Source organism: Lemur catta, chromosome 18 (assembly GCF_020740605.2).
Source record: "Lemur catta isolate mLemCat1 chromosome 18, mLemCat1.pri, whole genome shotgun sequence".
Taxonomy (NCBI): Eukaryota; Metazoa; Chordata; class Mammalia; order Primates; family Lemuridae; genus Lemur; species Lemur catta.
The window spans coordinates 6977342-7004849 of NC_059145.1; the positions used below are offsets into that span (position 1 = coordinate 6977342).

Sequence of the window (27508 nt, forward strand, 5' to 3'; positions counted from 1 at the left end):
TCGCCCTCCTGTGGCCGCTGCGAGGCGACCTCCCGGCCGTCCTGCCGGCCCCCTCCCGCGGCCGGTGACATCACCGTATTCCGGTCCCCGGCTCCTCCCGCCGCCGCGCCTGCAGCTGCAGTGACAGGAGAGCCCGGCCCGGTGGCGGAGAGGAAGTGCGGGGCCGCAGCGCCGAGCCCGTCACCGCCGAGGCCGGCTCCCCGCGGCGGCTCGGGTGACAGCGTCGCGGCCGCCGCGCACAGCGCGGAGCGCGCGCGGGGCAGAGCCGAGCGCCAGGCAGAGGCTTCAGCAGGGACGCGGGGAAAATGGCTGATGACTTTGGCTTCTTCTCGTCGTCGGAGAGCGGGGCCCCGGAGGCGCTTGAGGAGGACCCGGCGGCTGCCTTTCTGGCCCAGCAGGAGAGCGAGATCGCGGGCATAGAGAATGACGAAGGCTTCGGGGCACCTGCCCGCAGCCAGCTGGCCTCCGCGCAGCCGGGACCCGCGAGTGGGGGTGAGTCAGCGCGGTGGCCTGCGGGCTGGTGGGCTCCAGCTCGCGCCGGGGACCCCGCACGCGCTGACCTGGCCGAGGGGCCCTGCGGTAGAGTGAAGAAGGCCTGGCGTAGACCGGCCAGGAGCAGGCCGGGCCGTGCGTGTGAGTGATCGAGGGCCTGGGGGAATGGGTGGAATCTTCCTGCAGATCCCCATCTAGGACCTCTGAGCTGGGGGATGAGCCAAGGCCTCTCCTGGGGCTGTGGATCCGGTGACTTCGGGACAGGAATTCCGTCATGACATTTCATCCCCAGGCCAGCTCCACACTGCCTGGCCCTGGAACCCAACCCCAGCCCAGTCTGAGAGTCCCTCCTGAGCCTCTCAGTACCCTGGCTGTCCCAGGCTCCCAGCTAAGTGGTGCGGGAGTGGCCTGCTGACCCCTCAGGCTTAGTTCTGCCATACTGGGTGCTCCAAGAACGCACAAACCTTCCTTGCGAACTGCCAGCCATTGCACAGCCACTGGGCTAAGCATGTTAGTTACATTTAATCATTTCATACACACTATTGAAGCATTTCAGAGATGGCAAAACTGAGACACAAAGATATAAGGTACTCTATTGAAATAGCTAGTAAGTGGCAGATCAAAGATTTAAGCCTGTTTCTGTCAGTCTCTGTCCCCTCTCCACCTGACCTGCTGTCTTCCATGTGCCTGGCTCTGAGTTTGACACGGGTGGGGGCAGGGGCCTAAAGGGGCCTGAGTCAGATGCTTCTTGCCCTTCAAGGGTTTGTAATTGTCTACTTAACGGTTTCCCAAAGGTGGTCTAGGGCTATTTCTGACCTCAGCGTTCAGGGCCTACTTCCTGCAATATCGTGTTTATCAACAGTGTTCTTGCTCTGGTTTTGGCTTGAAAGAACTATTTTGTAAAATATCTAGTAAAAAAAGTGGATATGACCTTTATGAATACATCCAAAACAGACTTCGCTTCCTGCTAGTGTCATTTTGGAGGGGCTTATGGATCTGTTGTAATAAGTGCTGGTGCATGTGCACACACACACACTTGCACACTCTCGTGTTCACAAGGCTCTTTACAGTCATACATTTGCTGAGCACCTACTGCATGCCGGGCCACAAGGGACACAGAAATGATAGTCCCTGTGACTGAGGAGTTTGAAGCAAGTCTGTGTCCCCTCCGTATGAGACATGTAACAAACCTTCTGTAACATGTGAGCAACTGGAGGCCCAGAGAATCTAAGCCTCTTGTCCAAAGTCACACAGCCGTGCGTGAATGATGGATCTAGGGCTTGATCCCAGGCCTCCCGGCTCTGGGCTCCATCTCTTTCAATGTTGTGGCAGTCTCCCTGGGAGGTGATGTGCATGGGAGTGAGGAGGCAGGGGTCTTTGCCACTTGCCCAAGCCAGCAGTGGAGGTCTTCGGAACAAGCAGGTTCCAGCTCCGCAGCATGGATCCTCCCTCCCATGTCCCAGGGAATTCCTGGGAAATACCTGCTCAAGTTAATGCTCTGGTATTCATTTGTCCACACCTCCTCCCTGAGACCACCCCTTTCCCCAGTCTGTCTTGTGAGGAGCGGAGGAGGGTATGGCGAGGTTGGGGAGGCCCTGCTGAGAGGAGCCATCATTGGAACCCCAAGGGAGAGAAGGGCAGGCAGAATTCAGGCCGAGGGTAGGCAGAGGCGGGTAGGCAGAGGCTCCTGGGAGTTGAGCAAGTTTTGGCCTCTCCCAGGACAGTGGGGCTCCAGGGGCTTACAGCCTGGATGGGAGGTTCCCTCTCTGGCCGGGGTGGGGCAGAGATTGGCCTCAGACCCAAGGCCACAGGGAGAGAAACAGGGACATGCTCTCTTCATCCAGGGAGCTGCCAGGGACACGGCCCTCTGAGGGTCTCCCAGATTCACAGACACTGAAGCTGCAAATGCTCAACTACCCTCCCAGGTGGCAGTCTGGGGAGCAGGGGGGTGTTGCGAGGTGGCAGCTCAATGGGTGGCCAGACAGGATAGAATTGATCTGAGCCTTCTCAGCCCAGCAGTGCTGAACAGGTAATCCTCCCCTGAGCAGGGATGAGTGCCAGGAGCCTGGATGGGGCGGAGAATAAGTGCCTTGGCCTGGTGGGAGCGGGGCGGGAGCTGGCTCCAGCAGCAGCCGCCAGCCAGCCACTCTGGATCTCCTTCTCCTGGATGTGGGTCCTCATATTAGCAGTCCCTGTGCCGAGTGCTGTGACACTGGGTTCCTAGGTGGCCCTGGGGAAAGAGGTGTCTGGTGTGGGCCTGAGCCTGAGCCACGCTGAGTCTGTCCTCTCGGGCTGGATCTGTGGCTTGCCTGAGTGAGGGACACTTTGTTTCTATTCATCAGCCTTGGGCAGGGCCCAAAAGGTTTACGTTTTCACACCCAGTTTTCTGAGCACCAGCCCTGGCTCTGACTTGCCCATCAGTTCTGGGCAAGCCCATTTCCCCTGCTGGGCCTCAGTAAGCTCATAGGAATGTTCTGAACCATTTCTGCCCTTGTTCCAAAATGGGTCAGGCAGCTGAAGGAAGCAACACACCCAGGGGCTTGTCCCTGAGACTTGCATCTGCCTCACTTCTGTTCCTCTGGCCTCGGATTGTGGACTCACGACTGTGATCGTGCGGTAGGCTGATCAGAGCACTGTGGGAACAGATACTCGTAATTCTGTGTGTGGGTGTATGTGGATTCCCAAAGAGGCTGGAACCTCATCTCCAGAGGAACACTTACAAGTCTGAGACACTGGGGCAGAGAGACATCCCGAAGGTCAGAATGGGCCCTGGGCAGCTTCCTGCAGGTGGGGATGGGGGATCTGTGACTGGGGCTGGCCAGGGCGGAGTGGGGTGGTGCCACTTCTCCAGAAGGCCAAGTGTACAGACCAGCATCATTGTGAACGGATGCTGGTAACGTGAGGTCCTGGTAGAGGAGACGGCCCAGGAGAAGAAGCCCTTTTGTAGAAGATGCTGCCACTGAAACCCAGTTGGTCCCACCCTGATTTAGGGACCAGGACACCCAATGCAGGAGATACCCTATATGAATGAATAGGGGTGACAGCGGACAGAGGTGGTCAAAATCAGTCACTGTTTGACTCTGAAAGCAAAGTCAATTATCATTTATGTCACTCAGGGATTATTTCCATGGGATTTAGTATCCCTCCCTTCAGTCCCCAGGCCGAAAGCATTGTCACTGCTGCTTACATCCCTGTCTGGCTAGTGAAGAGATATTTGTCCATCTGTGATAGCCTTGTGTGGCCTCCCCTGGCTCTGTGCTGGGAGGCATCGCAGTTTCTGAGAGGCCTTGCAGATGAGAGGGCTCCACAAGAGCAATTCAACTTCCATTCAGCCAAGTGGCTGCTCACCCGCTCCGTGCAGGCGCCCTCAGCAGCTGAGTAAGATACAGAGCCTGGTAAGGGAGCACGTGGCTGCCAGGGACACAGGTAATTGCACAAGAGGGTGGAGGGAGGCTGGACAATTTTCTGGGACCCCCCCAGAGGGGAGACCTTCCCTAGTGCCTTGGCAAGTGGAGGAAGAAAGGGAGGGCTGCCCAGAGGTAGTGGCCTGTGAACTGGATCTTGGAGAATGAATGGATCCAAAAAGGCATTCTTTAGAGATGGCAGCGGGAAGAAAGGCATTGCAGGCAGGGAGTGGTGTGTTTGGGGAAGGTGGAAACCAGAATTTAGGGTTTGTAGGAGGGATGGGTGGGAAGTGAGTCAGGAAGAATGGGCAGGGTGAGACTGGAGATCCCCATGTCCTGTGCTCCGGGGTGAGATGTCTTCACCTGGCAAATATTTATGGAGTCCCTGTTATGTGCCAGGCACTGTTCCAGGTGCTGAGCCCCTCATGGACAAAACAAAGTCGCTGCCCTCATGGAGGGTCCGTTCAAGTGGGGAAGACAGACGATAAGCACAGACGCAAGTAAACCTGTCGGGCTATACTAGTACAAGTACTACAGAGAGAGAAGACGCTGCTGCCAGAGGGCGGCTGAGGGCGTGATGGGGAGGACCTCTAATCAGGCAGCGTCAAAGCAGAAGCTGCTGGGGGTGAGGGATTAGCCTTCCAGGCCGAGGGAATAGCACATGCAAAGTCCCCAAGGCAGGAGCAGGCCCTGCGGGTCCATGGGATCCTGTGGTCCTTGGGAAGTGGATCTCTTTAGGGTTTGTTTTCGTTATGTTTTGAGTCAGAGGAGTGACACAGGTTAATGAGTATTTTATAAAACATCTGCCCTGGCACTTGGTCTGAAAGAGGGACCGAGAGGGTGCAGCTGCAGTCTGGGAGACCTGTGAATGGGCAAAAGCCATGCATTCATCCTTTCTTTCTTTGATGCATTTATTCATGTTTATTCAGCAAATAGTTACTGAGCTCCTACAGAGTCGCAGTTACCATTGCACAGCGCTGGGAAAGGCAGAGAGGAGGAGAGAGCCAGTTATGCCTTTCCAGGTGTTCGCCACTAGCAGGGCAGGCAGACCAAAGCAGCCGTGCAGGCACGAGGTGGTGAGGGCCTGGGCTGGGGCTGGGTGGCCAGAGAAAGGAGAGGCAGCTCTGTTGCAGCAGATGCCCCAGGAATTTGTGACTAGTCAGAAGTTAGGAAAAGGAATGGGAGCAGTCACTGCTGAGGGCAAACTCAAATCCTTCTGGGAGGGGCACAAAGGGAACAAATAGGCCAGGTGGGCCTGGTGGGAGTTGCAGCTGTGCAGTTGCTCCAGGTGCCACAGGGACAGGCGGAGTTGTGCAAGCCCCTCTTCCTTATGCCTCAGTCCCCACCCTCAGCCTGCAGCACCTCTGCCTGCTCACCAGGTGGGGGCTCCAGGGATGATCAGCCACTCCCAGCCTTGGCTGGCAGTCCTTTAGTTTTAGGCAGGTGAGGAGCTATTGCCAGCTGGGTGATCTTGGGCAATCATGTAGACTGAGCCTCAGCTTGAGAATCTGTAAAATGGGTTGATAACAACTTCATCACAGAGCTGTGGTGAAAATCAAATGTGATAATGGCTGTGAGAGGCTTTGTGAATAGTCAAGGATTGAGCCCAGGTTATTTTTGTACCCATTATGTCTAAGTGTGGGGAGTGATATGTAGTGGGCGTACACAGAGGTTGGCTCACGGTGCTAATGTAGGACCAGCTGAACAATGAGTAATGCTGTCTCCTTGTTGTCTTTCCAGCCGGTTCTGAGGACATGGGGACCACAGTCAATGGAGATGTGTTTCAGGTAAGCAAGGTTCTGTCTCAGCAGTGGGGAGGACCAGCAGCTTAGGTCTTGGCGACTGACGGCCCCACCATCGGTGGCGTAGGCTCCACGTTCTTCTGTCCTTTATGTCTGATGCATTGTTATGGGAACATAGAGAAAGGTTCTGACATGTCATGTAAGGGGAGGGGATGAAGAATAAAGACCACTAGAGACAGGGATTGGTGGGGAGTGGCCTCAGGTTGCCCGTGATGATGTCTAGTCTGGGGAGGGAGAGAAAAAGTGGCCCCCAGTTGCACGGAAGGAAGGAAGCACAGGCCCTGCCTGAGCATGTACCTGGTGTGACGCTGAACTGAGTGGTCATCTCCAACACGTGTGAGCGTTTTAACTGGACGAGCCCTTTGATCCAGAGCTTCCACTTCTTGGAATTTTCCCTAAGGAAATAGGTTAACAAGGACATGCAGATTCTTTGCGGGATTATTTATAATGGCAAACTGGAAACAACCTAAGTCTCCAGCATCAAGGACTGAGTGGATAGATTGGAAAACCGTGCTGTTGTTAAAAAGGGCAGTCGTAGCTTCCTGTATTGACATGAAAAGATGCCCACAATACATTAAGTGAAGGAAGCAGCTTGCAGAATAATATGCACAGTATGGTCCTGTTTTTTATTTTAAAAATATGTTTGTACAAAATATCTCAAAGGAGGTGCACCAACTGTTAACAATGGTTATTTATCTCTGAGGGTGGGTGTGGAGTGGGGTTAAGAAATGGGCTTTCACTTTCACTGGATTGTTCAAAAATCTTTACAGTGATTTTTATACCAAAAAAGGGGGGGGACCTAGTAAGGATATTTCTAGTTAAAGACTGCTTCTCTCCTTACCCTACTGACCCTCCTCCCCTCACATACTCACAAATCGGCTTGAGAATTGAGACTGAGAACTCAGACCACAAGTGGCATCCCTGGGACCCCACAGATGCGACAGCCCTTACCCGCGTCCCCAGATGCCTGGGTGGGGTTAAGCCTCCACTGAATGAGCCTTACTTCCCACTCAGATTGGGTCAAAGACCCTTGATCCCTGGGGCGGCGGCAGCGGGATCTCCTGAGCCCCACCCTGGGGAGGAGCTGGCTTCTTGAATCCTCTGGCGGAATAAACAATACTTACTTATGTAAGAGGGATGGGCTGGTACCTTACACAGGGAAACAGGCCAAGTCTTGTTTCTGGAAAATTACTCAACTATCAGCAAGCTAGAAAAGTCGATCTCTAGGACTTTAGCAGCTTCATGTCTAGTTGGGCCTGAGAGAGCCAAAGAATGAGCATTTATTCCTGTACAGTTTGGTAGATGATTGAGACTTAGCTGCCCAGACCCTGGACACACACAAAAGAACTTTGCTTGACCCATAAGTCCTAAAGTAGGGCCGGGCGCAGTGGCTCACGCCTGTAATCCTAGCACTCTGGCAGGGTGAGGAGGGAGGATCCATTGAGGTCTGGAGTTCGAGACCAGCCTGAGCGAGACCCCGTCTCTACTACAAATAGAAATAAGTTATCTGGACAACTAAAAATATATACAGAAAAAATTAGCCGGGCATGGTGGCACATGCCTGTAGTCCCAGCTACTGGGGAGGCTGAGGCAGAAAGATTGCTTAAGCCCAGGAGTTTGAGGTTGCTGTGAGCTAGGCTGACGCCACGGCACTCTAGCCTGGGCAACAGAGTGAGACTCTGTTGCAAAAAAAAAAAAAAAAAAGTCCTAAAGTAGACCTGGAGCTAGAGGTACATTTGGAACCACAGAAGTACCTAGAACACTGTTAGCAGGATAATTTGCCTTTTCTATAGATTAGGATCATAAAGCTCAGAGAGGTGAAGTGACTAATGCAAAGTCACACAGGAAATCAGTCAGTCTCGGAGTTTTCCACGTTTGGTGGACTTGCCCCCACCCCCACCACTGCCTTCCTCCCCATCTCTTGGCCCCGCTTTGCATTTGGTGAACCTGAGGGCCCGGGGCTCCCTTCTCAATCTCAGTGGGGGCTCTTATTCTCACTGTTGCTAATGATAACCCAGGTGTGTTTATTTGTAAATAATTTCACATCAGTGCCCTTCTAGAATCCTTACAGGCAGGGAGGGTTCCCAGATGAGGCGGTCACACAGAAGCTTAGTGGCAAAGCTCTGGCTCACCCACATCTCCTGAGCCCTGATCTGGGGTGCTTTCCGTTACCCCGCTGTTGCTGGAACTGGCCGGGTGGCTGGGTGGCAAGTGGAAAGCCCTGGCAAACACCCCTTAGGACTGAGCATGGCAGGGTGTGGCCTGCACCTGCAGGGGCAGCGGAAGCCCAGGCCTGGGCCCGCCCAGTGCTGTCAAGGATCCCGGGTGGAGCTTGTGTGTTCCATTTCCTCTTTTCCGCAGCCTGTGGGCCACCAGGGTGTACCTGCCCACACCTCTTCAGCTCCATCTAGCATTCCAGGGGAGGGACAGGAGGCCTCCGAAGGACCCCTCCCCCAGCCCCCACACACTGCCATCATCGTTCTCTGAGCTGCTTAGAGGAATCTACAGCTCAGCTTGGCATAGATTTAGCTGGTTAATCCCAAAGCTGGATGTGCCTCATCCTCTTTGTCCCTGGAGTCACAGCACAGGCTTGGCCATCATGGCCCCTGGAGGCTCTGATGGCCGTGCCCAGCGGGGAGGAGGCCTCTGGAGAGGGATTCAGGGAGCTGGGCTGAGGGAAGCCTGGAGCTTCGGTAGCCTGCTGCCTGCTGGGTCCTGCTCTTTCCCGACCCCTCCCTCTCTGGAGCATGTCTGTAGGCACTGAGCCCTCCTGGCCTGTCAACCCTGCTGGCCATGACCCAGTCTCCCCACCGGCATGCTCATGTGATTAAAGAAGAGCCTAGCTGTGGCCCCCGACACTCGCTGTCACTGGTAGGGTTAGGGGCAGAGCATCCCAGGGAAGAGGAGCAGCAAATTGCTTCTCAGGATCCTGCCCGCTGGCACCACCACTGTGCTCTCCTGGTTGTGGAGCCACAAGGGCCAGCAGGTATGGGGCCCGTGCCACATGACACAGTGAGCCACAACCCTGTGCCATCCCTCCTGTATCCCTCCTGCGTGCACGTCCTCTACGGGCTGCGGAGTGTTCCACAGCGGTCATCTCATGTGAGCCTCACTTCCCACCTTGAGTGGCATGCTGTCACTCTCATCTAACAGGCTTGAAATCCAAGCTGCCCAGGGAGGGGACTTCTCAGAGGACATGCATCCAGTGGATGGCAGAAGGCGAACTCAAAGTCCAGTCTCCTTGATGGCGTGTCCAGTGCTTTTCCCGTGCCCCCCACATTGCATTGTGATCGGCCATTCCTTTACTCATTTCGTCAACGCACATTCTTTGCGTGCGGCACACTGTACTGGGACAGTGGGTATGGAGGCAAGTCTACTGGGGAGCTTGTCCTCGCAGAGCTCTCTTCTAGCAGAGGACAGGGTCCTGGACAGAAGTAATGGGAGTCCTCGGACATGGGTGGGCATCGAGAGCTCCGAGCCTGAGCTCCTCCTGTGTGTCAGGCATTGTCCAAGATTACATGTGTGACTTCATTTAACCCTCCCAATTCCCTGTGATGTTGGTTCTCTCGTTACTCCCATCTTACACAGGAGATGTGACAGCTTGCTCTAGTTGTGCAGCTAGTAAGAGAGAACTTGCATCTGGGCTCAGGCACCACAGCCTACGCTAAGTCAGGGGACACAGGTGGGAGGGGACGCTGGAGGAGGGTTTCAAGGCTGCCCAGGGGGATGTGGGTGGTCCTGGCTGAGGGAACAGCACATGGGAGCGCACCGAGGATAGGTCACTCAGTGCAGGGCTCACCCGCAGCCTGGGATTTGCACACAGAGGGATGTGTCAGGAGACCTGGAGAGGCCAAAGGTGCAGGGGCAGCTGTGCACAGCTCCCAGACAGGGTGCGTTTGTGGGCCCCGCTGCTGGTGGGCAAGTGGTGGGGGCAGTGGTGCCAATTTGGCCAGGCTTCGCTCCCTAGGCCTGGGGCAGGGCCGCCTCCTGACATCAGGTGTGGTGGAACACCCTGAGTGATGCCTGGATTTGGGGTCTGAATGTTCCCTCATGGCTGTTCCCACACCCAGACTGCAGGCCGCAGCGACAATTTGGGTGGAGTCAGAGGACCTGGGCCTCATTTTCTGGTTGTTCCCGGCTCGATGATCTTAGACTAGTCACGGAGGAGCTGCGCTGAGCCTGATTTCCTGTCTGTAGAATGGGGAGTGGCAGCTCCGCCCTGTGCCCTGCAGGGCTGTTGAGAAAAGCACTCTGCAGCCCTGGGAGCTCCTTATAAACTCCTGCCCAGCCCCTGAGTGAGCTGAGGGTGGTGTGTGGGCGTGTGGCAGAGGGAGGGGGCAGGGGCAGGGAAACTGGAGGAGGTGCAGCCTCTAATCTTGGGAAAGTAGATTCATGGGGAGACAAAGGTGGGCACACAATCGTGTCCCAGAAGTGACTTTGGTCCCTATTAGCTACTGTGTGGTGAGTCTGCTCACACCCAGTAATTCAGTGTGAATCCTGGCTCTGCCACTTCCTGGCTGGGGACCTTGGTGCTTTGGAGCTGGAGCTTCCCTACCTGTAAAACAAGGAGAGTAAAACTCACCATATAGAGTTGTAAAGATCAAAGAAAACAGTTCCATTGCAAGTTCTCTGGAGTCTCATTTTAGGGCAGGCTTTATGGAGACGCACCCCCTCCCCCCGGAGTATGCAAATGGCAGGAGATTCCTGCCCCAGGGCCCGTCTTCCGCCCACCTCTCCCTCCGTATCCTCTCTCACATCTGGTGGCATCTGTGTACCCTGAGTTTCCCAAAGGCACCGGCCCCCTTTGGTCCTTACGCATGCTGGCTCCTGGCCTGGAATGCCCTTTCCCGGCTGTTGTCACTCTCCTGTTTCCCAGGCAGGAATGGTCATGCCCTCCACGTGCCCTGTCCTCCTCCTTACCTGGCCTGTGTTGCGGCAAGGTCCCCAGCCATGGTTCTCATGTGCATGGGACTCCCCCTTCCAAGCTCCTGCAAGATGGGCTGTCTTATTCATTCCTGTCCCCAGCATCCTCTCCTGAGCATCTGTGAATTCATTCAGTAGATATCCTTGAAATCCTCCTGCAGACAGGCCCTCCTTGTCCTGGATGCTGTATGGGACGGGCAGTCTCTGTCCTTTGTGGGGCTTGCTTACTTATTTCGGGGTGGGGCGAGACAGACAGTAAACATGTAAACAAAGCAGTCATTTTAGAGAGTGATAAGTGCTATGAAGAAAATGGAACAGGGCAGTCGCTTAGAGAGGTGGTCATGGTGGGGGAGGCCTCTCTCAGAGCTGAGGCCTCAGTCAGAAGACGGGGCAGGGGGGTGGGGGGGAGCCCTAGGAAGCTGTAGGCTCTAGATTCGAGGGGAAAAATGTTCCAGATAGAGACCCCAAGGGGCCACAGGATGAACCTCCCTAAATCGAGGACAGACATCAGAGGCCAGGGAGAGACCAGATCACTTGAATTGTATTCTAACCATAATGGGGAACCCTCGGATGTTTTCTAAGTGTGACATGATAAATCTGACTTAGGCTTTGAACAGGTCTTTCTGGCATTTTGTGGAGAAGGGGCTGCGGGAAGACCAGCCGTGGTCCAGGCCAGAGGCGCAGGGCTGGCAGGGAAGAAGGTGGGAAGTGGTCTGATCGGGGCCACGTTTTAGAGATGGTGGTGCTGGGAGCAGCTGTGGCTTGCACGTGGGCTAGGAAGGAGAAATCCAGGGTGATGTGAGGTTGGGGCCTCAGCAACCAAGTGGATTGTGGTGGCTTTTCCTGAGACGAGGAAGCTGGCGGGGGAGGGGCAAATCTGGGGAGTGAAAAGTCAAGCGCAGGCGGAGATGCCTGTTGGATGCCCACGGCCAGCACGGAGAAAGGGCTCAGCGCATGCTTGCTAAAGGAGTGGGGATGGGGTGGTGGTCATTTTATTTTTATTTCTAACTTGTCTGACCTCATAGAAGGGGGAGACACAGTCAACACAGAAACCAATAAGTCATTTTAGACAGATAAGTGCTGTGAAGAAAATAAAATCCTTGAAGGCCTCTCGGGATGTTGGGGGATTCTGTAAATCGAAGTGGAATGCTGAGCAGGAAGAGGGGTAAGGGCGGCGCCCTGGCCGCCCCACCCAAGGGCTGGACCCGACCCCCAGTGTCAGGCTGCACCACCCTGTGCTGCCTGCCCTTCCCTCCCTCCCCGGGAGCTGGAGGCAGTGGCCTTGAAGTTCCTTCTGCCAGCGCCCACGGCCCTGCCTCCTCCTGGGAACCAGGCACCTGCTGGCTTCGGGGTCTTCACTCATGCAATCACTGCTTACTGAGCACCTACTATGTGCTGGGACAGGGGTGGGTGCCATAGGACAAACGGCATGCCAGACACTGTCCCATAGGGAGGAGACATTAGATAACGTAGCAATGATGACAGTTTTGATAAGTGCTTGAAGGAGGAGGACAGGGAGCCCTGAAGGGGTGGAACAGGGGTTCAGAAGCTATAAACAAGGTATGGCACTGCCCACCAGGAGCCCTTGTTTCCTTGGGGGAGACTTACACAAGGTGGAGAAGGTGGTGACAGGGAGGACAGACAGGAAGGGGCATGAAACGTGCTTGGGGAATTGGGAAGTACCCCTGAGCTGGTGACTCTTGAGCTGGAAACTTGAGGGAGGCAGAAAGATTTCACCAGCTAAAGCAGGGAGGGGAGACAGAGGGCGGCAGCTGGAGTGCAGACAGGAATGCCAGGGCCGCTGGAGTGCCCCAGGGGGCGTGGCAGGACCTGGGGCTGGATCAGAAAAGGGCTCTAGCTTTGCCAGAGCAGAGGGTGTGACATCCTTGCTGAGCTGAGCTCACAATTCCCAACGCTTTAAGTGCAGGGGAGAAGTGGGCAGAGCCCCCGCCTGGGAGTCAGAGGCCTGGATTCTGGCCCCGGCTCTGCCACTGTGGCGTGCCATCTCTCCTGGCTCAGTTTCCTGCCCTGTAAAATGGGAATGAATACTAGTAATAATTCTAGCTACCGTTAACTGAGCTGTCACTCCATGCCAGGAACTCTTCTAAATGTCTTACAAATATTGTTGCAGTAAATCACAACAACACCTCTTAGAGGTCATCTTGCTATTGTTCCCATTTTCAGGTGAGAAAACAGAGGCCAGGCAAGGTTAAGCAACTTGCCCCAGGCCATACGCACATCTGGTAGCATCAGAAGTAGGCCCTGGACCCCACAGCCTGGCTGCAGAGTCCACACCGTCCCCCACGGCGTGGTCTTAGCCACGGCCGTCCTGTGTGTCAGGGCTGCTTGCCCACTCGGCCAGTGTCCACTGTGTGCCTGGCACTGTGCTGGGCTCTGGGGACACAGAAGTGAATGGGACAGATAAGGTCCCTGCTGTCTTAAAGGTGACATTCTGATGGAGAAGACAGACGATGGACAAATAAACACATTATAAAGTGAGGTCCGGTCAGACTGTGTAAGAGTCGTGCGTTAATACAGCTATGACAGAGAGTGACTTTACTCACAGTGAACAAGGGACTCACTGTGTGCCAAGAAGTTTTCTAAGTTCTTAATTTTTCTTTTAACTCATTGCATCTGTATATCAACGCTGTGGGGTGTGCACTATTATTTAGCCCATTTTATGATGAAGAAAGTGGCTGACACCACTGTTTCTTGAGTCTCCTGCTTTTGAGGTATAAATGAGTGTGGCTGTCCTAGGGGCAATGGTCAGGCACAGAGAGGTTGAATAACTTGCCCAGGGTCACACAGCGGGAGGAGAGCTGCTGGCAGAGGGAACAGCAAGTGCAAAGACAGGGTATGGTCAGAGGACACGGTGGGTATGGGGTAGTTTGAGGCTGTTGAGTTATCCAGATGTGAGGGCTGCTTTGGTACTTGGTCCCCAGCGGGGGCAGCAGAGGCGGGGCAGGCCTGACAGGCTGTGTATACTGCTGCCTGTTTGTGTCCTAGGAGGCTAACGGTCCTGCCGACGGCTATGCCGCGATTGCCCAGGCTGACAGGCTGACTCAGGAGCCCGAGAGCATCCGCAAGTGGAGAGAGGAGCAGAGGAAACGGCTGCAAGAGCTGGGTGAGGGCAGGGCTGAGGCAGGAGCTGGGCTGGCTGTGGGACGTGGTGGATGGAGTGGGGAGGCCGTAGGGTACGTGGCGCCACACGCTGCCTCACCGTGGGACTGGCTGAGGGTGGCCTGGGCTGCCTGGCAGGTACCAGGGGAGGAGCAGCCAGGGCAGCTGGGCCTGTGCCACCCAACTGATAAGCTGCCTCTCCTTTTCCTGGTGGGGTCACAGATGCTGCCTCTAAGGTGACAGAACAGGAGTGGCGAGAGAAGGCCAAGAAGGACCTAGAGGAGTGGAACCAGCGCCAGAGTGAGCAAGTTGAGAAGAACAAGATCAACAACCGGTGAGAGGAGCTATGGGGACATGAGGATGCTGTGGGGACAGGAGGGGGCTGTGGGGACAGGAGGTGGCTGTGGGGACAGGAGGATGCTGTGGGGACGGGAGGGGGCTGTGGGGATGTGAGGGGGCTGTGGGGACGGGAGGATGCTGTGGGGATGGGAGGGGGCTGTGGGGACAGGAGGGGGCTGTGGGGACAGGAGGATGCTGTGGGGACGGGAGGGGGCTGTGGGGATGTGAGGGGGCTGTGGGGACACGAGAGGAGCTGTGGGGTCGTGAGGGAGCTAAGCAGTCATGAGAAGAGCTATGGGGACTTGAGGCAATCCATGGGGACAGTGAGAGGAGCTATGGTAGGGAGGACTTTCTTGAGGATAGGGGAGTTGGTGGCAGGAGCAGGAGAGGAGAAACTGTACCCCAGGGCTGCGTCCTCAGGTGCCCACGGAGTCCCGTGCCTTTGGCGTGCTCCACCGCCGAGGCTCGGCTCCTCTGCACCAGGGAGAGGAAGCTGGCGTTTCGGCAGCTGAGGAGGTCCAGGGTCCCGTGACGCGAGCCTGCCCTCTGGGGGCCCAGCTGCCACAGCTAGGCCCGGGCCGTGGCCAGGGTCAGGGCGAAGAGAGCACTGGCCTGGCTCCGCGAGGAATCCACCTGTGCACGGATCTTACTGCTTGTGGAAATGCCATTGCGCCGCCCATAGCGGCTAAGGGTTGAACGGAAATAGTGGCCCGTGGAACTGAAAGGGCCGGGGCTGGGACTGTAGGCACAGGGGCAGCGTGGGCTGAAACAAAGCCCATCGGCACTCACTTCTGCTGCCGCTCAGCTCTGCTTTCCTCTGTGTTGGCTTCACTCTTGGGCACGCGCCCCTGGTATGAGGGACAAGGATGGCCATCAGCAGCTCCATATTTTTGCCCTATTCTCTTGGCAGCTCCGGTGAAATTAGGTCTAGCCAAAGTCCTTGGCCTGACCCTCACTGGTCTGGCCTGGGTCACGTGCCCGTGCCAGGCCATGACCGGAGCCAGGGCAGGCATGCTCTGATGGACCCATCGTGGGCAATAGTCCCATGCCTTGGGTTGCGCACGGGGTCAGTCCCACCCAAACCTCAGGGACTGAAGTGAGAGCGCCTCATCCAGCAGAGGACAATCCGGAGAAAGGGGTCGGATGGTGGGTGGACAAGGACAGCAGATGCCCACCAGAGAACACCTTTGTGGACATGGTCTCAGACTGGACACTGCCCAGGGCCCCTACCTCTGAGGCTGTGCCCTTCAAGGTACAATCTTCCAGGAAGGGGTGGACAGGCCCCCTCTGGGAAACCGCCACTCTTCTGTTCACGAAACTGCTGCGTGCCGGGCTCTGGGCTGGGCACCGAGGAGGCAGAGATAAGGAGGACCCAGTTTTATGTCCTCCGGGAACTGAAAGGGGAGAATCACAGGTACTGCTGAGCTCGAACACGGGAGGCCGCGGAAGCAAAGGAAGCTCGGAAGCCGGTGGGGAAGGCACCTCCGTGTCTGGGGACTTGGGCTTTGGAGGATGACTAGGAGTTCATCAGGGAAAAAAGGGCAGGGGGTGGAGGAGGGCATTCTAGACCTGGGAACAACATGTTACGAAGGAAAGGATTTGGTGTATTGGGGTAAGGGGTCAGGGAGTGGTAGCAGAGAGGGGAGGAAGGGGGGTCACAAGGTGAGGGCCTTGGATAATAGGGTTGGGTAGAGACACAGGCGGTGGGGAGCCACTGAAGGTTTTTGATCAGGAGCAGGAATATGGTCAGGGCTGTTTTAGAAAGGCACTGGGGCCGGGATGGAGGATCCCCACTCTCCCCTCTGGGGCTGGGATCGCTGCTGAGCCTCCAGAGCTGTGCTTCCTAACACCTCTCCCGTTGGAGGTATTAATGCCGTCTCTCTCTCTTTTTAACCCTCTGCCTGCCTGTCTGTCTTGCTGTCTGTCTTCCCCACCTAACCCCTTCCCCTGACCTGTCCCTCAAGGATCGCTGACAAAGCATTCTACCAGCAGCCAGATGCTGATATCATCGGCTACGTGTATGTGTCCCTTTTGCTCCTCTGTTGGGGGGAGCTGGAGCCTGTGCAGCCCGTGTGTGGCCGGCACACAGTTTCTTGAGTCTCCTGCTTGTGCGGTATAACCAAGTGTGGCTGGGCTCGGGGCAATGGTCAGAGCAGGAGGCAAACCCCCGGGCGGGTGCAGGCACCAACCCTTGGCTCCATCCCCCCAGCAAATTGGAGGCAGCCTGGCTACATCAGAGCCCTGCAGGGTGGAGACAGAGAGAATGGGTGGCCGTTCCCGTGTGGGAGGGGCAAACGGCAAAGCAGCCCCAGTGCCCTCCCTCTGAGGTGCCTGTTGCGGGTGGGTGGGTAGGTGGGGTGAAGGGGTCTTTTATTGAGCAAAACAAACACGGAGCACAGGATGCTGGAGGCAGATGGAGAGGAATGAGAGGCCCTTATGTGCACATCTGTCCCTGCCCAGCCCTGCCTCCAAGTGCACTGACTTTGGCCACGAGCCCCTGCCCAGGCCACCATGTTCCAGGCTTGGGGTCTAGTTGGTACTATGACTAATCTAGACCTGGGATGGCAAACAGGTTTCATCTCATGCCACTTTCAGTTGATGGGTAATGACAGCCTGGAGGGTGGTGTTGGGAACCCGGAAACTGCAGGGAAAATGCAGTGAGTGGCATCCACCATGTGTGTGCCAAGTGCTTGCTGTTCCTCACTTGGGTTGTGCCCTCGCGACCTCTGATGCAGCCGGGGCTTAGCCTTCCCTCATGGAGGGCAGGGCACACCAGGGCCCTCCTCTCCCCACTCCCATCCACTCTGCCATCCATCCAGCACCCACTGGCGCTTACCCTATGCCAGGCTCTGGCCAAACAGGAGTGAGATACACACAGACTGTCCCCCAAGGTGGTCATGGTCTGGAGCATGTTGTGATAAGAGCCTCGTGGAAGGACACAGCAAGCTCTGGAAGGATCCTTAGTGTAGACTCTCCCTCCCTCCTGGGGGGGCCAGGGCAGGCTTTGGAGATGTGGGACCTTCTGCTGGACCTTAAAGTGTGAGGAGTTTTTCAGGCTGGGGGGTGGGGAGGGAAGGAGGGGGAAGCAGCTGGGGCAAAGGCATGGAGACAGGAATGACCCCACTGCCTGCAGTGGCCAGGGCTGAGGGGGTGGGTGGGAGCTGAGGCTGGGAGGTGGTCAGCTTGGGGCCGGTTGCAAAGCTCCAGCTGTGCCAGGCTAAGAAGCCAAAAGTCGATCCAAGCAGTGGGGAGCCACGGGAGGTTTCCAGCAGGGGACGAGGATGCCAGACGGGCATGGGTGCTGTGGAATACCACAGGGGGATCAGTGCTCCTATTGAGCCTGAGGAAGTGGCCCAGGGGGCACCCAAGACGACCCTGAAGAGAGGGAGAGTCTACACCAGGGCTTCTCAGACTTCCATGTGCCTGTGAATTACCAGGTGAGCTTGTGAAACCAGATACAGATTCTGTCCTCATATGACAGGTTAGGGAGTGAGCACACAGCCAGTCAGCAACATCTTCCTTGGCGCAGTCTGTAGGGATCACATGGGGAGGTCCCCGCCATCAGCCTGGCATGTGGCACAACTGGTCCTGCTTGAGCTGCAGAAGGGGCTTCCAAGAAAAGAAAGGGACTTTATAGAGTCCCTTGTTGACCAAACAGGACACAGACCCAGCCCTCCCCTCCTAAGAATCCTTTATTATCTTTCTCTTACTTCCATGTTTAGCTTTGCCCACTATACTGTATTTACTATACTTTGTTGCCCCATTGTCCCTTAATCAGTGGCATCTATAACTGTCAACCAGAACTTCTGATGATAAGGCCACTAGTTTTCATCCTAACTTGATTCTAACCAAAAGTAAAGTCTCCAGTGGAGCATTCCCCAGGCTGTGGCTCCAATACAACAGTCATTCCGGGCTAAAGAGGGCTCTGTAGTCACATACGCTCCGGACGCAGTGGGTTCTCTACCCACACGCTCCACCTTGGAGGTTCAGGATGCACATTATCATGTTAAAGGCTTAGAAAGTCTTGGTACAAAGATCCTCTTTAACTGATTTTTCCATATATGTTTGACCACAATCCTTTTCTGGAGACTACTTACACAGAACATTTAGGCAATGCTGAACTAGGTGCTTCAGGTAGTTAGGTGGAGAGTCAATGTCGTATCTGCCACATTTTTGGAAATGTTGAAAATAGCTACAGTTCTGCATTAGTTCTTCCAAGAGCCTTTAGGTGTCAGGAGCCCCAGGTTGGGAACTCTTGATGAGGAAGTAACCTAGGCCGGGAAGACCCTTCTGAGGAGGTGAATGAGACCTGCACTGAGACCCGAATGACAAGAAGCAGCAAGGCACGGGCCGGTGTGGGGAAAGAGCATTCCAGAAAGAGGTGATACCAAGTGCAAAGGTTCTGAGGCAGGACCAAGCTAGACTTCCTTTTATGCCAAGGCTGTTCCCGGGTAGCCGATGTCGGAGGGCACAGGGCTGGGGAGGAGACCTCTGGACAAAGTGCCCCAGGTAGGCTGGGCAGAGCAGCCTTGCTCAGCGGGAGCAGAGCAGCACTGACCCAGGGGGAAGGTGAACAGCTATGAAATCTCTGTCCTACTTCCACCTGCAGGGCATCCGAGGAGGCTTTTGTGAAGGAATCCAAGGAGGAGACCCCAGGCACAGAGTGGGAAAAGGTGGCTCAGCTATGTGACTTCAACCCCAAGAGCAGCAAGCAGTGCAAAGACGTGTCCCGCCTGCGGTCGGTGCTCATGTCCCTGAAGCAGACGCCGCTGTCCCGTTAGTTGCCTGTCATAAGCATGGCCACAAAGCATGGGACAGGCCTGGGCAGAGGAGGGGCAGCTGCTTTGGCTGGGGTGGAAACTGTCTCCAGCAGCTGCTGCACACAGCCCATTCTGTTCCCCTCCATCTCCCGGGGCTGGAAAGGGGGACCCTCACCCCTCTAGCCCCTTACTCCCACCTGGCCCTGTGGTCCAGCCCCTCATGCTTCCTCTCAGTCCACTCAATTGTGACTGTCCCTCCTGATGTATTTTTTTTCTTGGCTTAAAGGATGTGTTGTTAACTCTTTTTACACTTATTTATTATCATTCTCATTTCTCTGGGAGCCACAATTGGTGTCAGGGCTCAGTTTATACTTAGAAGTTTCCCAGCTTCATGGCCTTCAGAAAAGGTGAGGATGTTTGCTTGGAAACCCAGGAGCCCCCAGCCAGAAGTGGGTGCCCCAACCTGTCTATGTCTGCTGCCTCCACCCGCAGGAGGAAAGACAGCCTCTCACAGGATACTTTTGCTAACTCGATCATTTCTGGTCCTTTCACAAGCCTATGAGGTACAGATTCTGTTATTCTCATTATAGAGCCAAGGACACCAGGCTCCCAGAGGGGAAGTGGCTTATAGTGGGGAGGGAAGAGGCAAGACCAGAGGCTCCTGGTGGTGGCTTCCTCTAAGCCCGGGCGAGAGGCTGGTGAAGGTAGTCTCTGCCAGACCCCCTTCCCTCAGGGTTGGCCGGGACCCTCTGGATGCGGAGGGCCAACTGTTCTGCATATTTCACCCCCTCCTTCAGCTGTGCCCTTCTGTGGATTTGGGACAAATAACCAGTGACCACACCTTCTTTCCCTTCATCAGAGGCTACAAATAGGACATTCATGACCTGCACGGTGTTTAAAAAGATTTTAGTAATTACCGATAAATATTAGTTTCCTAGGGCTGCTGTAACAAAGTATACAAACTACCTGGCTTAGAACAACAGAAATTTATTGTCTCACAGTTCTGGAGGCCAGAAGTCCAAAATCAAGGTGCCAACAGGGCCGTGCTCCCTCTGAAGGAGCTGGGGAAGGAACTGTTCCAGCCCTCTCTCCTGGCTTCTGGTAGCCTGAGGTGTTCCCTGGTTTGCAAATGCATAGCTCCAATCTTTCCTCCATCCTCATGTAACTATCTTCACATTGTCTGCCCTCTATGCATGTCGTTGTGTTCAAAGTTTCCCTTTTTCTAAGGACACCAGTCATATTGGATTAGGGCTCACACTAAACCTCCTTTTAACTTTAACTCTGCAAAGTCCCCATTTCCAACTAAGGGCACATTCTAAGGAACCAGAAGTTAGGACTTCAACATACCTTTTTTGGGGACCACCACAACACCAACACTTACAAAAAGTGCCACAGTCCTCACCACACCATATCCTTTCCTTGTACCGTGAGGCCAAGGGTCATCGCAGTGCACTGCTCTACATTTGTAATGTCTGCCTCACAGCTGCATGGTGAGGAGGAGAAACTTAGCTCGCCCTGGTCATACACACTCCTCCACTACAAAATCTAGACTGTCATGGGGCTCAAGCGGTGTGTCTTCTTCATTCTCCCTTTTCCCTTTTGCCAACCTGAAGCTGGTATTGAAAATGGTGGAGTCACACATGGGAGGAGCATGGTCCCTGAATCAACACTTGAGGAGAGCTGACCACAGATCAGGAAGACTTTACATGAATGAGGAACTCACAGGCCACCTCTCTTCTAGAGTTTGCTCAGGTCCCCAGCCTCCTCTTCCCAAACCCTAAAACTCTAAGTACACAAATTGCTAGAGGGCTTCAGGACTGTGCACACCATGAGCTGGGAGCAATGACTGTGGCCGTGGTAGAAGTGAGGGCATAGGTGAGGGCGGCTGCCATGCCCAGACAACCTGAGTAGGAGACAAAGCAGCTGGGGAGGTTTCTTCCCTCTTTGGACCTCCCTTCCCCAAGGCCAACAGCAGAGGAATGGTGAAGGAGTTGGTTGAGGCGGGGTCCTCCTAGTTCCATAGTCTGCCCCATTCCAGCCCCCCAATCCCACCTCTAAACCCTGCCACTGCTCCTGCTCCAACCGGTTCTTCCCAGGACACCAGGCAGCTTCCCTGAGCCTGTTTCCTATTCTGTAATGTGTCAAGAGTCAGGATGGTCTAGAACAGTGGAGCCCTAGTGGTTCTTAGGAGGTGGGAGTGGGGTAAAGAGCAGATGCAGAGTGGAGAGCAGAGCCCCTGCCTCTGACAAAACCATGGCAGGTCTCATCTGAAGGAAAGTTTTCCTACTAAAAGTCTGAAAAACTGCTGGCTAGGGGAATCTCTATTTTTAACACCTGCCCCAGGTGACTGTTACCAGGAAAGTTTGAGAATCACTAGACTACTTGATTCCTAAGGGCCACTCCAGTCTAAAGCCTGTTTCCTCCTAAAAACAAAGACCAAAAACTAAGGGAGGGGGTGAGCCTGAGAATGAATTCACCAAACTACAAGTGGATTAGAGTTTATTGGGAGTAGAGAAGGTGTGGCACAAATAGAAGTATGCAACATCCAAACAACAGAATCTGGGATTTCTGAAAAAACCTGTCGGTTAAAGGTTACACAATCAGCCACTTCCTCCCCCAGTGACACACGGGCGTGTCAGGGGGAGAAGAGGGCTGGTGGTTGCTCCTGGGTCTTGGAATCACCTCTACGGAGCTTTCAAGGCCAGGACAAAGGCTCAGGGTCGAGACTTCATAGCGGATGCAGCTAGACCCAGCAAGATGGCTGTGACCGTGAAGCCCTGGGCGGCGATCCGAGTGCGCATCATGAGCTGGGAGCGCTGGCTGTGGCCCCGGTGGAAACTGTAGAGGCCGTAGGTGAGGGCGGCCGCCGTGCCCAGACAACCTGAGTAGGGGACAAGGCAGCTGGGGAGGTTTCTTCCCTCTTTGGACCTCCCTTCCCCAAGGCCAACACCTCCGGACCACAGCGGAGGGAGGGAGGATGGGTTGGCTGAGACGAGGTCCTCCCAGTTCCAGAGTGCGCCCCATTCCAGCCCCTCCAATCCTGCCTCCAAACCCGGCCGCTACTTCCGCTCCCATCAGTTTCACCCTTCACCGCCCCGTCCTTCGTCACATCTCTGGTCCATTCGCATCCAGCCCCCGTTGGAGTCCCTGGTCCTCCCCTATTTCATTCCCTCCGACATCACAGTCCTCTCCGTCTACAGTTCCTAGAGCACCCACTTACCTATGGGCACCATTGGGTTCTCGCGGGTCTTGCGAAGGAACTTTTCCTTGAAGCCTTCTGGATTTCTGTACATGGTGGGGCTAAAGCCCTCAATGACTGGGGGCTGCGATGATTCAAAGGGTGCCTCCGGAGTCACAGGGCCAGGAGCCGCCATGTCTGGGCAAGCGCTGTAGTTGATAACGAGACGCTGAGCTCCGCCTCCTGACGGAGGTCATGAAATGGGCTGAGAAATGACTTGGCGTTGTACGCAGGCGCACGCGCTCATTGCATTCTGGGAGTCGTAGTAATTAGCACTGTAAGGCTACGGAAGGGACTACGTTTCCCAGAAAGCCTGAAAAAGCCTTGCGCACAGCCTCCGCCAGGAGTTTGTGGCACGCGGTTCTGAGCGAGAGGCGCCGAGTGCGAGCGCAGCTGCTGTGGTCAGCGCGATGCCCAAGGCCAAAGGCAAGACCCGGAGACAGAAGTTCGGTTACAATGTCAACCGAAAGCGTCTGAACCGGAATGCTCGACGGAAGGCGGCGCCGCGGATCGAGTGGTGAGGAGGCGGGGGTTCGGGAGGCAGGGGCCTCGGCCCGCACGGCCCGCGAGGGACTGATCCGCGATCTCTCTCTTTGCCGGTAGCTCACACATCCGACATGCCTGGGACCACGCCAAATCGGTGCGGCAGAACCTGGCCGAGATGGGGTTGGCTATGGATCCCAACAGGGCGGTGCCCCTCCGTAAGAGAAAGGTACTGACATGGCAGGGCTCCTGCCCTTGTCCTCTTCCCTCGTCACGCTTACCTGGCTTTCAGGACTTGATGCTGCCCATTACCTTCCTCACGTTCTTCCTGGGTTTCGGCCTCCCCACAGTCAACCTGCACTGACTGTGGTCAAGCGTCCCTTTACAACCTTCCTCATCCTCCCCAGCACCCATTTGGACGTGGGTTGAGCTTCCCCTACTTTCCTCCACTCAGTTATTTTTCCTCTGAAATTAACCTGTTTGGGTCTTTTGGCATGTCAGTGGTATTATCCAGAATTTATCTTTTTCTGTCTTAACTTTCCTAATAAATACTCCCTGGAGTTTGGGATCTTTACCTACTGTTTCTTACACCTTTCCCCGGTCATTCAGTCATTCTTGGTCTGAGGAGTCCCTGGGACTAGTTTCTCTTGAATAAGTTTTTGGCTGGACGACCCTTTCAAATTTTCAAAAATTAGGGCGCTTTGGGAGGCCGAGTCGGGAGGATTGCTTGAGCCCAGGAGTTGGAGACCCCGTGTGCACAAAAAATAGAAAAATTAGCCGGGCATAGTGGTGCGTGCCTGTAGCCCCAGCTACTCGGGAGGCTGAGGCAGGAGGATTGCTTGAGCCCAGGAGTTCCAGGCTGCAGTGAGCTATGATGAGGCCACTACCCTCCAGCCTGGGCAACAGAGCGAGACCCTGTTGCAAAAAAAAACCCAAAAAACAAACAAAACTTTAAAAAATTGCATCCTTCACTCAGTAACCTCTTACCTGCTTTAATTTGTAGCATTTGTAAGTACATGATGGTATACATTTATTTGCTTATCCATTTTCTGTGCTTCTTACCCCCACTCGTTTTGTTCTCTACTAAATCCCCAGGGTGCTTAGGATGTGACATGTGCTCAATAATTAACCTAATAAATGGGCTTGCTGAATGAATTTGTCTCATTGCCTAAGTTTCTTTTTATCCCTTTGTGCGGAGGAAAATGGTACTACTGTTTCTTGAATAAATATGAAGCTACAGCCAAGTGTTGTCAGGTAGTTCCTCCCCAAGAGAAGATATCTGACATCTCCCCCTCATTGTAAAAAGTGCTTTCATGTGCATTGTTTCACTCAATTATCACACAACTAAGTGAGGAAGGCAAGGAGTGTTTTACCCATTCTATAGATAGGCAAAGAAAGATAAATTGCTTGTGTTTCTTTTGGGAACTATGGGTTCTAGTTGTTGAAGCCTCCAGGCCATTAGTTCTCCTTGTTACCTATTCTGCCTGACCTTGGGTGGGATTCTTAAGGGTAATGTAGTTGTATTAGGATGAGCAGGAGTCTAGAACTTTCCCTCATCAAAGATCCTTCCTTTGTCTATGGGTCTCATGGGCTCTTTTCTTTGCAGGTGAAGGCCATGGAGGTGGATGTAGAGGAGAGGCCTAAGGAGCTTGTGCGGAAGCCCTATGTGCTGAACGGTGGGTACAGGCCATGTTCCTTTAGGTCACCATCCTGCACTGTCAGAGCTAGAAAGGGCCCTCAGATGTTCTCACCTTGCAGATGGGGAAACCAACGTTCAGAGGGGAGAAGGGAGCTGGTCCAGGGTTCACAAAGTTAGGACTGTGTCCCCAGCTGGGACATTTTCAGTCTACGGACTAAACTCAAGTATGTGAACTAAGGTCAGAGATGTTCAGGGAAGGTACAGCCACGTGCCTGAGAGAACAGAAAAGAAACCATTAAGTCTCAAGCCTGTGTTTGGCTTGTCATGAATTTAAGGATGAACTGATTTTTAGAGATTCTGTCATCTCATTAAATGTTTCTAACGACAAATCAATTTCACGTATAGTAAGGCTATAGATGCTGAATATTAAAACAGAGGAGAGTAAACACTGAAGGAAAGCAGGAATACTCTAGAATTCTTTACCTATCCTTCCCTTTAGCTGTCAGGGAGTTTTAACAGCTCTCCTGAAGGTAAAAGGATTTGAATGGCCAGACATCAGATACAGAATTCCTTGAGTTCCTCTCTTTAATTTATCTCATTAGTTCTTAGAAGAACTACTGCATAGGACAGAATTGTATGTACAAAGCCATGTGTACTTATTGTAGTCAAAGACAAACATCTTTTCAGTTTTCAAAATTTTAAATTGTGGTTTAAAAATATATAAAATTTAACATCTTGGCTGGGTGCAGTGGCTCATGCCTGTAATCCTAGCACTCTGGGAGGCTGGGGCAGGAGGATTGCTTGAGCTCAGGGGTTTGAGACAAACCTAAGGAAGAACTATACCCATCTCTACTAAAAATAGAAAAAAACATTAGCTGGGTGTCGTGGCGTGCACCTGTAGTCCCAGCTACTTGGGAGGCTGAGGCAGGAGGATTGCTTGAGCCCAGGAGTTAGAGACTGCAATGTGCAATGAGCCATGATGAGGCCACTGCACTCTAGCCTGCCTGGGCAACAGAGCAAGATTCAGTTCAGTATTACTACGTTTATTCACATGCTTGTGCAACAGATCCCCCAAGCTTTTCCATTTTGCAAAACTGAAACTATCCCCATTAAACAACAACTCCCCATTGCCCCCTATATCTAGCCCCTGGCAGCCATGTCAAAAATAATTTTGATTATAAGCAACATTAGGACCTCACTCCTGGATAAGATCTGATAACTTCATTTCTATGAGGTAGGTGTTTTTCTCTGTCTGGATAAGAAATGGTAGAGTATTTGCCTAGCTCTGTTAAAAGTGAAGCCGTTATTGACTCCTGGATTTTTCCTTCACCTGGAGCAGTGAGGTGCCTGGGCCCAGCTTCAGTCCCTAGTCTCTGCAGCTTTAGAGCTCACTTATTCAGACCTTTCCATTTCATGTACTGGCATGAATAGTTCAAGAAAAGAGGTTCTCTGGGAGTCTGATAGCTGGAAGGGAGCCCTGCCCCATGGACAGGCAATCTCTCTTCATCTCCCTGTCCCACTACCTAACACTAATTACAAGTTTTTAGTTTCATGCATTCCTTTGAAACCCACTTGAGGGCCAGAGAGAAATTACTTGCCTTTCAGGCAGTTGCTGTGTTGGTAGATGATTGAGTAATAGGAGGCAGAGCCTGGGATCTAGGGGCTGAAGAATAAGGTTCTAGCAATGCACTTGGGGATGGGGAGGCAAAGACTATCAGATGGTTGGTGTAGCAAGTCTTATGGCTTGGGAGTGGGTTGGGGGGTAATTGGACAGCTCACATAGTGCAGAGAGCAAAGCCTTATTCCTTGTCTTCCGGTTTCTCTTACCCCAGACCTGGAGGCAGAAGCCAGCCTTCCAGAAAAGAAAGGAAATACTCTGTCTCGGGACCTTATTGACTATGTATGCTACATGGTGGAGAACCACGGGGAGGACTACAAGGTGAGCGGCTCAGGCCTGGCAGGAAGAAGCACTGGGTGGTTGGGAAGGCGCCCTGGACCATGTGTGGTGATCTTGCCTAGCACCTGCTTCCTGAAACTGAGTGGAAAGAAAGGGAAGAAAGACTAGGAAATGGATCCTGTTAACAGGGATCTAATGTGAACAGAATGCTTGCAGCAGGGAGAGACTAAATGGTCTGGTTCATATCCCACTCACAGATAAGTTGTTTTGCTCGCATGGTATTTTTTAAAGAACTTGGACTAGTTGCCACGTTAATTATAGGAAGGTTCAGATAAAATTCTGTAGTTTTGGCTGCTTTTAAAAATTGAAAGCGCTGGCCACACTGTGCCCAGGTGATGTTAGTTGGCTGTGGATGGGGCATGGGCTCTTCATCTGGCCCCAGCTCCTGCCTGGTCCCTCAGTGCTGAAGGGCTCCACATACACCTTGACTTTTGAGTGAGGAATCTAGACCTCAGGGATAGGAGGTGGTTTGCCCAGTTCAGCCACAGGTAGGATTTGAACCTTTGCCTATGTAGCCCTCTTCAAGTAGCCCTTCTCCCTTCTTAGGCCATGGCCCGAGATGAGAAGAATTACTATCAAGATACCCCAAAACAGATTCGGAATAAGATCAACGTCTATAAACGTTTTTACCCGGCAGAGTGGCAAGCCTTCGTGGATTCTTTGCAGAAGAATAAGATGGAGGTTGAATGACTGGTTTGCATTGCACCTGCCCCAGGCAGAGCCTCCTGCTGGACCAGTGAAGCCAAAGCCAGGGTTTAAAGCAAGGCGGGCTGTGTACCTTCAGAGGGGCTGGCCAAACCCCATGGAATCAGAAGGTTACACATACACTCTCGCACTCACACACATCCCCCTCTGGAAGGGACTGTTTCTGGGGTTCCAATTTATATTCTTCTGGAGGCTCGTGGAAAAGCCAGAACCTGCTGTTTTCGGAGTGTGTAGTTTATTTGAATATAGTCTGTACATAATAAATCAAAGATATTTTACTTCTCTGATGGTTTTATATTTTCCCCTCCCAGCCAAGTCCTGGGGCTGCCCCAGCAAAAACCACCTCTCCCAAGGCTGAGAGGCCATCCAGCCCAACAGCATATGCTTCATTCACAAGCCCTTGTAGCCACAGCCTCCCTCTTCTCGATTGTTCTCTGCCTTTGTTTCCTGCAACAGCAGTTCCATCAGCCCTTCTACAGAAGCTTCCTGGGAACCCTGGGCTGCTTGGAAGGGGGCCTGCCTTGCCTGTGCTAGTCCCACCCCAGGGCTGAGGGCAGGTCGGGGCCCTAGCCTGAGGCCGGTGGGGGCTTAAGGCAGAGGGTAAGGAGCTGAACTCCTTCCCTCCGCGTGAGCTGCCCTTTGTTTT

The 27508-nt window shown here is 53.9% G+C and overlaps 3 protein-coding genes across 5 annotated transcripts; 2 read left to right on the forward strand and 1 right to left on the reverse strand.

The window, feature by feature from the left end:
• Nucleotides 1-45: 45 nt before the first annotated feature.
• CLTB (clathrin light chain B) lies at nt 46-19144 on the forward strand. Of its 2 annotated transcripts, none has more exons than XM_045530652.1 (5): nt 46-492; nt 5637-5683; nt 13628-13745; nt 13964-14075; nt 18690-19144. In XM_045530652.1, exons 1-5 carry the CDS (start codon nt 306-308, stop codon nt 18859-18861), a joined length of 636 nt encoding a protein of 211 aa, XP_045386608.1. In that variant the 5' UTR covers nt 46-305; the 3' UTR covers nt 18862-19144. The 2 variants fall into 2 exon arrangements, with proteins under 2 accessions (XP_045386608.1, XP_045386609.1); XM_045530653.1 differs by lacking the exon at nt 46-492 and adding an exon at nt 615-633.
• A 2178-nt stretch (nt 19145-21322) lies between these two features.
• Nucleotides 21323-22280, reverse strand: HIGD2A (HIG1 hypoxia inducible domain family member 2A). Of its 2 annotated transcripts, XM_045530656.1 has the most exons (3): nt 22061-22280; nt 21523-21721; nt 21323-21418 (listed from the first exon to the last, which is right to left on the reverse strand). In XM_045530656.1, the coding sequence occupies exons 1-2, from the start codon at nt 22212-22214 to the stop codon at nt 21555-21557; spliced, it is 321 nt and encodes a 106-aa protein (XP_045386612.1). In that variant the 5' UTR covers nt 22215-22280; the 3' UTR covers nt 21323-21418; nt 21523-21554. The 2 variants fall into 2 exon arrangements, with proteins under 2 accessions (XP_045386612.1, XP_045386611.1); XM_045530655.1 differs by having other exon boundaries at nt 21323-21721; nt 22061-22278.
• Nucleotides 22281-22294: 14 nt separating this feature from the next.
• Nucleotides 22295-27140, forward strand: NOP16 (NOP16 nucleolar protein). The gene is made up of 5 exons (XM_045530654.1): nt 22295-22595; nt 22682-22790; nt 24168-24237; nt 26033-26139; nt 26704-27140. The coding sequence occupies exons 1-5, from the start codon at nt 22489-22491 to the stop codon at nt 26845-26847; spliced, it is 537 nt and encodes a 178-aa protein (XP_045386610.1). The 5' UTR covers nt 22295-22488; the 3' UTR covers nt 26848-27140.
• The last annotated feature ends 368 nt before the right edge of the window (nt 27141-27508 follow it).